The sequence below is a fragment of the Solanum tuberosum genome, unplaced genomic scaffold, assembly GCF_000226075.1.
Source record: "Solanum tuberosum cultivar DM 1-3 516 R44 unplaced genomic scaffold, SolTub_3.0 scf00361, whole genome shotgun sequence".
NCBI classification, from domain to species: domain Eukaryota; kingdom Viridiplantae; phylum Streptophyta; class Magnoliopsida; order Solanales; family Solanaceae; genus Solanum; species Solanum tuberosum.
In genome coordinates, this window is record NW_006239286.1 from 520,029 (window position 1) to 529,530 (window position 9,502).

General features: G+C 36.3%; 1 protein-coding gene across 1 annotated transcript; it reads right to left on the bottom strand.

Annotated features, from left to right (window-relative positions):
• Positions 1 to 1,436: 1,436 nt before the first annotated feature.
• Positions 1,437 to 7,421, bottom strand: LOC102595821 (GPI ethanolamine phosphate transferase 3). Its single transcript, XM_015315362.1, is given in 4 exon segments — positions 1,437 to 4,840; positions 5,827 to 5,910; positions 6,653 to 6,725; positions 7,306 to 7,421. A coding segment is annotated over 1 exon segment (2,892 nt). The 5' UTR covers positions 4,779 to 4,840; positions 5,827 to 5,910; positions 6,653 to 6,725; positions 7,306 to 7,421; the 3' UTR covers positions 1,437 to 1,886.
• Positions 7,422 to 9,502: the final 2,081 nt, after the last annotated feature.

The following is a 9,502-nucleotide window of genomic DNA, read 5'->3' on the forward strand; positions in this document are numbered from 1 at the left end:
CCTCCAAAATTTACAAAAGAGTCATGGATAGTTACAAGGAACCTAAGGAAGAAATTTTGGGAGAAGGCTGTTGATATTGATGAACTTTGCGGTCCTGGTGAAGCTTGGTGGGGTGTGAGAGGGCAGATGCGGGATGATTTTAACCACAGCATAAGGCCATTTCTTATACAGAACATTTTGAAAATAGTAGGTTTGTAGAGTCAGTTTTAGATGTTTACTGGGAGCTTCCACCTGTGGCTGGTCCTTCATTAACTCACCAGATGAGATACGATCCAGCTCGTGCATCAAGTCCTGTTGTTGAAGATGGCAGGTATGGCTTGTTTCGGAGGCTTGGCTTATCTGGACCGGAGGCATCTGTGATCAATGGTTACACTCAAATGGTCTATCTTCAGGTGTCAAAAGAATGAGATTTTGGTTGCAACTGCATATAAGTTGTAGTTTTGTATTAGCGATCTTTGTGTTTACTGTTATTTTAGTTCTTTCTGGTGTAACTCTTGAGAGGCCGTCTCTGAGCTGCAATAGATTTTACTCCTACAATCTTTCAGATGTCCATTTATCGCCGGGTCACTCTGATGTTTATGCAGAATAACAGAAGTCTGATGAGTGAAATTTTATCCCATCTGAATAATGTGCTCGTAAATTATATGCTAGAAAATAGCTTATGTGAAACAACTCTCCTTGTGCTCGCTAATTATCTTAGCCTTTATCACAAATATGTTAGAATGGTTAAGAAGAGAGCTAAATGTCGTGATATGACACCCACTCCTGATGTTATCCTAGCCTTTTATCCCCCACTTGAACATCTACTCAACTGAACTGAGGTTGAGAAATGAGAAGTAGCTGAGGTTGAGCAGTCCAGAAGCTTCTCTAAATGGATTTCAGTTTGAATAGTTTAGTATTTGTTACTAGATAAGCAATGGGTGCTTATTTCAAGCCAAAGCCCAGTCCTTGTTTTCTTTAACTGGGCACTCAGAAAACATGAGCATGGAAAGCTCAGAATTTGGAATCACATTCCATTCCATCGTGCTTGCTGTGAATTCTTGAATCCAAAGGAGAAGATTGACTGAAATGTGGGAAGGATTTGTACTTCTCCAGTCCAATAGGGATTATAAGCTATGTTGCTCGGACTCCCAAAAATGTCACCACACCCATGTCGGATCCTAAAAATGCATTATTTTTTAAAGATCCGACACACATCCAGCAATATTTCGTCTCTATTTTCTGTTACTGAGCAAGAAGGGAGAAATTCCCTTCATAACATAACAACCTTTGTCACCTTTTTTTCTTCTAAAACGGTGGCATCCGAGGCAGCTTGGGCACACCTTCGATTAATTTCATGAGGTACCTAATATCTCTCACCAACACAGAATAATAGTAGGACACTCATAGACAGGACTAAAAGAAAGGATAACATTCAAACACTCAAAGAACTCAAGTAGAAGAGCTCAGTTTCTGAGTGAAAATGCTCTTTTGAATAAAAAGAAACATAGTACAAGTACCAAGTCACTCTGTCTAGTAAGGCTTGGACTAATGGAAAGAAATCATCAGGTGTTCTTGCCCCCGCTAAAAAAAATTTAACCTCAATATAACCTTTTAATAATCCATCAAAATTTACCCACTTAAGGCCAAAGCCTTAAATGGTAACTATAAATCTATAATCAATCAATCAAAATCTAAGAATAAATTAGGATATAACACAATGTTACTCTACTATCTTCACTTTTCTTCTCTTTCCAAGAATGAACTATATTCCGATGCAATTGTATGGGGAGTTACCTTAGCGAGGACGATATACTGATGTTAATGGAAGAACTTTGTAAGATTGTCCAATGAAATTGCTGAAAGATCACCTCCATAACGCTTAATTCTTCATCTAGTTTATTTGGTCATGCAAAATAGTACAGTGATGCGAGGCATATGAAGAGGTCCGTAAGAAGAAGACCCACAGCATCGAAGACGAACTTTGGAGCAAATAAACCCCATACCATCAAGTGTCGCCTTTGAATCGTAACACATATAATTGTAAGTGTCATAGATATAGCCATAGTAAGTCCGTACATCAAATAGACCTGGCATAACTGGAGAAAAAACAGTGGTTTCCTTTTCTCAGCCTGGACTTCTGGATGTCGTCGGCAAGCAACGATAAGTGGAAGTCCCATTACCGGAAGAATGTGGGAGAAACCAAATGTATCTATGGTAAGCAGGGCAGCTTGACGAATAAGGTTGAATTCATCAAACCCAACAAATGCGGAAGCATAGCGCAGGCCATCAAAGGCACACCAATGTCCAGTGCAGAAAAACAGACACACAGCTAAAAGACTCCATTTTGCCACCGGAGAAGAATATGAAGTTGAACTGTCGTAATAGTCATTCTTTGCTCGTTCCAACGTCATCAACCTAATTACACACCACCCTTGAATTACTGCTGCTAGAGCAACTAGAGGACCTTGTTTCCCGGATAAAATGATTATTGTTGAACTCCATGCTGATAACATGGCAGTTGCTTTAACAATTGTATCTTCCTCCCAACCTGAAGTTTTCTCTTTACCAAAAAGTTGAGATATTGCTAATAAAAATAATTGTAGAAGACCAATAACATAGATGATCCGAGGAATCCAATATGCTTTTATATCCACAATAACTGTGCTTGGGCTGAATAAGTTACCATCTAAAGCCCAAGCCAGAGCTATAAGAGAAGAAGCAAATATGGTTCCAACGGCAACTAACTTGAATATCCCCCGACAAGAACTGTGTGCGATGCTCTTGTAATAAAGTATATAAGCTAAAATGACAAGAGCTAAAAAGGGCAATATATCAGCAACATAAATCCATAAGTTGGTGCCGTTGTCAACGCTTACAGTCCATGAAGCAAATGACTTCAAAAATAAAGAATTGACAGCCTACTTTGACTGTCCAAGTTCAATACCAAATCTGAGGAGAGGAACCACCAGAACAAAAAGAAGTCCTTCAAGAAACATCTTCTTTTTTACTATTGCATGACGTAATTGAAGCATTCCAGCCGTGGCCAACAGAAAACTTGCTGTTTTACCTTCCTCCAAGATGAAACTATTTGAAAGAAAACTGAAAGAACGAATCAGCACAGCAGCATAAGCAAAAATAGCCTCAAAAGAAACTACAAAATCTCCACCACGAGGAAGACAGCAACTGCATAGTTTGTCCAATTTCTTGATGGTGAAAATGTGAACAAAAAGAGAGAGCACCAAGATGCATAAACCAGTGCCCATCATCTTTAGATTGAACTCTGTCCATTTGGAACGAGCAAGTGCAGTAATACTTGACAGGAAATTAGAATAAGCTTCAACTTGCTTCTTCAGTTGAGGTAACAATGTTGAACAACTGTCACTTTTACAATTCAAAACAGCTTCTTTGGTATGTAACCAATTATCATGGGCCTGAGCATAGAGGTCCGATACATGAGACATATCTTTGTCTGAAAATCCTATCACTGATGAAGCTGAATATACATCAATGTATCTTTTCACCTGCCATGTATTCATGCAGAGGACATTGACGTAGTTCTGCATCCACCTTTCCGATCCTGAGAGATTTATTCCACTTTCAGGGGTAAAGATGTCCAAGTTCCAAGTACCAGCAGCTAATGCATACAGTTCAGGATTAACACGCCCGATGCTTCCAAAAGGATAAGGAATGCCAAGCAGAGCAGATACTGTTGCAGCAAAGTCAAGCTGCTCAATGGAGCTAGTGCATATCTTCCTCCTCTCTGTGTCAAGCCGACAAGATGAGCTATCAGTTTCAGACGGTAAGGAAGACGGATTCTTTTGCAAACTCATAGCAAATAGTGACGTTTCAACCTCTTCTGGAGCACCTCCACCATGATCACCGTTGATGGTTTGCCCATGATCACCCATCACAAGAAGCAGAGTATTTTCATGTAACCCACCAGGTCCACTTTGGCTTTCCAGGACATCAACAACTTTCTCCAAAATCCCATTGTACTGCTCCAACTTTTCTATCATTTCAGTGGAATCAACACCAAAAATATGTCCGGCATGATCCACGCCAAGAAAATGTGCTATAAGTACATCCCAATCTTCTTGATACAAGTATGGAAACAAGTGCTCAACGCAGCCATTATCGACCGTGTCAAGGTCTTTAACATTAAATGAAGGGAATGGATGAGATATATTAAAATGTTGAGGAAACAGTTGAACCCACGTGTCATCCCCCATCATCACAACTCGCTTGCCATTCTTAGCCATCTGATAAATCAAATTATCTTCAATGATAGCTGGTGCGCCAAAGCTGTTACCCACATCAATAAAAGTTGGAAGCCCACCAGTTGTTAATCCCTTTAGACGTTGCAAACTGGTTGTTGGAGGATCAGCAATAGCTTTAAAGATCTTAGCAAACGAACCTGGCTGAGATGCCAACTTGTGCAACACCTGCAATCTGTCCATCCACGGTTTTTTCTCATCAAAAAAGGTACTTGGAGCAACAAAGTCATACCTGAGAGCATCAAGAACGATGATAACAATTCGATCAACGGCTGGTTTCGTCCAGCACCCTTTGGAATGGTTAACCATTTGATCATCTTGAGGAGGAGAGAAGCATGGAGATTGTTGAATATCAGAGCAGTGACTATATTGTGAAAGTTCAGTGCGAGTTAGGAGGAATCCTCTAGTGAAGACGAGAATAGCCAATCCATGAAGTATCAGTATCCCAAGGAACACCACGAAATCCCATCTCCGCTTGCCCAAATTCTCACTTTTCCATGAAACCTCACCACTCTTCGACATTGTAAACAGAGGGACAGTGATCAATTTTTAGTGGTAATTATGTATCTGCATCAAGTGTGACACTAATGAATCTTTAAGAACTCCAACACTTGTCACCTAATTAATAAAGGAGAAGGTAACAATGATGTGTAGAACTGATTCACATAAATTAAAGAGGAGCAAAAGAAGCAATTACAAAAGGTTTTGATATATATAGCATGCTGTCAAAGTAACACTAGCCATTGTAAAGAGGGGCAAAAGGAGCAATTACAAAAAAGGAAATAAGGAAACTAGAGGTATCTTCACATATCACAAAACATCAAGCACAAAATTTATAACTTCTATCAAGAAGCTCACAAGCATTATGTATTGCTAAAGAAGGAATTTCCTTTACCAAAAGAGGATATAAATATCATTCCATAAAGATGAGCAAGAGATGGTACAAATATACAACCAATATAGTTGTTTGACATTATATGATAACAGATGACATTAGCAACTATTATTGATTTTCTAGAGAATGGAAGAGTTCCTTGAGTAAAAGTGCAGTTTCTTACTACACAACACATGCGCATAGAGCAGAGATAGATTTTGTATGAACTCACGTAGTAGGAAATTCAGTGATGTTGGTGTTTCTCTAACTGATTTTTAAAAGTTCTCTTTCTAAATTGGAAACTTATGCAGCTGCCAAGCAATAAAGGGGGTATGTTTGAGATTAGTCCTTTCGTTTCACAGCGATCATTAGGTATAATCTCAACTATGACAAGAGCTGGAGCTAATTTTTGTTCTAGATCGACATGATTTCTATGTTTCACAAGCACAGACTATGCAACAAAAATATGACCAACTTACATGAGAATCATGATCAAGATTGTACACTTGATCACCAACCTTTTAATGTAAACCTGATTATCAACTTTTCCTAAACATGTAAATTTCTTGTTTTCTACATTAGGTCAAATACTTGACGGTCTATCTTTAATTTACTGTAATTATTGCAGACAGTAACGTGCTATCTACATGCTAGAATCAAAAATTAATATTTTTCAAAAAATTATTATCAATTTACCTGATATCACATATAAGGACATTGCATCTCTCCCCTTTGTCAAGTTTCGAAGCATATGAAGTTTGAATCATACTTCATTTTCAGCTGTCGGAAAATTTAAAAAATTAGTAACTTCATCAGTCAGCGAGTTTGAATCAGTAGACAATTGTTTTAGAAGAGTATAAACAGGACTTTTATCGAATAAGTGATGTCGAAAAAAATTGAGTAGAAAAAGAAAGTTTGAAAGATAAAGCTTCAATAAACTCGATCAAAAAGGTAAACAACCCACGTCTATAAAAGAATCATCATAACATAGAAATGCCTAAATTGAAAAATAGGAGGTAAAAGAAGAGAATAAAAACAATGAGCTTGTTAAAATTGTGATAAAAGATTCAAGAAATTAAGCATTGCGTCTCAATGGGGAATGAATCTAATAGCACAAATCTAAAATGAGATGAGGAGAATCAAAATTCTGATAGGAAGAGTTCCGAGTTCCTACCATGGAAAAGCGCTTAAAGCATAGATGATTAGCGAGGAGGCTCCACAATAAGTTAACACCACAAAATAAATCTACCCATGTATTTTAATGGGTTAACTTTATTCATTTGAAACAACATGATGAAAAAAAGAGGGGGAAAGAGAGTATATTTGTATGCACCACTTTATCCAAAGTTTACAATCTTCCTATGTATTTTAATATGATCAATCAATTTCAATCTCAAAAAAAATATGATCTATGATCTATGATCTTTTACTCTATATATAAGTTCCCAAGCCACAATACAAATAATGAAGAAATTAGAAGATTCAACTAATGAGCAATATAAAATAAATGAAATTCAGATACCTGGAAATACGGTTAAATGAGTTAGTTGCGACCAATTCTTCTTCAGCTTCTAGTATAACAGCTGGGAAGATCACTGAAACAGATAGTCAAAATATTGCATTCGAATTGAGAAATAGGCGTTCACATACTCTGAGATGTTGCACTTGACAAACAACTTGCAAAATATCTTGGAAAAAGGGGATTTTGGGATAGCTAATCTTGACTGCAGAAGATGAAATCCCCCTTTTCGGGGAATGAAATTAACACTAATTCTGAAAGAGTTAATTCTCTTTTGATTGAACAACATACAAATTCCTTGTTATTTTCAAGATTGCTCTTTGAGCTCACTTCATCTTTCTCATCTGGGTAGCAGATTTGTATTTTCAATTTGATTGCTTTTCGGAATTTTACAAACAAGAAAATGAAAACTTTTTGTATGTAATGTAAAACTAATAAAGACCAAAACTTGAAAACCCCATAGAATTAATTGTCAAATACATAAGAAACCCCATCTTCTTTTTATCCTTTGCTTATTTAATAAACCCATTCAACTAAATCTAAAAAATTGCTATTGGTCAAAACTGAATTTGAAGATGAAGAGAATTGAAAGGAAACTTTACAAATTCATTCAATCAAATAGTGAAAAATTGAAGACCAAAAAAATAAACAAGTACCTGAGAATTGCAGCTACAAGGTGACTCTTTCAGAAAAATCAAAGTTTGGAGATTTGGCAGATGATTGGATTTTGATGAAAGGGATGAATCGGCAGAAAAGTAGAGTATAAATTTGTTTTCCATTCTATGTTTGCAATTTTATTTTTATTTTCCATTTTTTTATATTAGAGTACTAAAAAATGATTTGTGGGAATTTTTTTTACCGTAATTAAGTTTTAAATATTTAAAAAAAAGTTTTCCAGTTACATGGGACTAATTTTTAAAATGATTTATATTTAATTATCCTAATTTTATTTTAATTATTTAAAAATCTAATTTTTTGGTGCTGACACGTATGCACTTTTTCCTCTCCTATTTTTTTTTATAATAAACTGTGAATATATTATCTCGACAATCAAAAAAATAACAATCTAAAGAGCACACTAGCTCCAATCCCCTTCAGTAATCAACTATACATTTCTGTCTCTCTATCCTTCTAATTGTTGTATTAAGTTCTTACAACTATAAGCTCTTCTTGTACTCATTTGGCTTCCTATTCTTTTCTTCACCTCCTTTTGTATTTGATTGCTCACTTCTACGACTTGGATTATTAGGTTCCTGAATATTTTTCAATTTCTAGCTTTCCAAGTATGATATATCAATGCTCCAAAAATTGCAGTTGCCACCTCCTTGTGAAACTTTTCCCAGTTCCTCCATTTTAGTCATTGCAAAATTTGTTTGACTGTTTGACGTCGAAAATAAATCCCCGACCATCTGGCCAAAGCTTGTTGTACTCCTCTAGTCCACAACAAACAAGTGTTGTTGCGTCTCCACCTGGTCATCCACACATAGGTTACACTTCTCAAGCATGTTTAACCTTTGGAGTCTTTCTTTGGTGAGTAATATGTTCTGGTAGGCTAGTCAAACTATGAACCTGTGTCTAGGCATCATAATAGAATTCCAAACTAGGTCCGCCTCTTGCATTCTCTCATGTCTTGTAACTTCGAGTGACTGAATATTCTCCATTCGCAGTCAATAAATACACACCATTGGAAAACCAGTGTGACATGCCTCTTTTGAGTGTGTTAATCTTCTTCCAATACCAACTACAATCTGCAGGAACATGATGCTCCCAAATGTCTGTGTCTTGATTTTTCATATATATTACATGCACCCATTTGACCCATAAGGTATCCTTCTTCCTAAAAAGCTGCCATATAAGCTTCCCCACAGAGGCAATATTCCATTGTTTGTTGTTCTTGATGCTCAGACCCCCATACTTCTTTGGTGCACACACTGTATCCCAAGAAAACAAAGCAATCTTCCTTTATTGGTTGTGCATCCCCATAAGAAATCTCTGCAAATCTTGTCCACCTTCTTGAGTATACATTGTGGTAGTATAAGGAATTTGAATTTGTTACAGATAATTTCGAAATAAAATTTGAGATTCAATTTATTTCATTTGTATTAACTAACTATAACTAACATGAGGATTTTCTGTAGGTCCAACCGTCCAAGAATATTTATAATTAATCTTCCATAAAAGTACTTTAAATAAAATCTTAAAAATAAGTTAGAATTAAATGTGACCTTAGTGTAAATCTTCTCAAGCTCTAAGGATCGTTTGGTAATAGAAAACTCAATGACAAATTCAAAAAAAAAATTGGGAATTCGAAAAATAAAAATATACACATACAAATAAGTATGTAAAAGAATAATGCAAACAATAATGAGAATCGAACTTTAGAAGTTGGGTTTCATGGGATACACGATGGATATACATGAGATACACAAGTGATACATATCTCATCTTCTATTTCGAATTTTCAATTCAAACCACCTCAAATATCCAACCGAATCATCCCAAAAGTGAGATTCAAACTTCTTTAAGATGTACTTAATCTATTCCAACAACATCACTAGAAATAAATTTAATTTTTCAAAATTCAAAATTTTCAACTCAAGCTTCAATGACTTCCAATGGAATTTTAGCTTATTATTTTCAAATTATAAAATATCTTACAGTTGCTTAACTAATAAATTAAATTGTTATCAACGTGAGTTGTGGTGCATTGGTGGAAATGCTCCATCCTTAACCAGATGTCTCGAGGTCAAGCCCTGGGTATGGAGAAAATCAAGTTGGAAATGTCACTCCCGAATGGGCCCTGCGCGCAGTGCTCGATCCAAATTTGATCCGGACTCCAATGCGGGCTTCGAA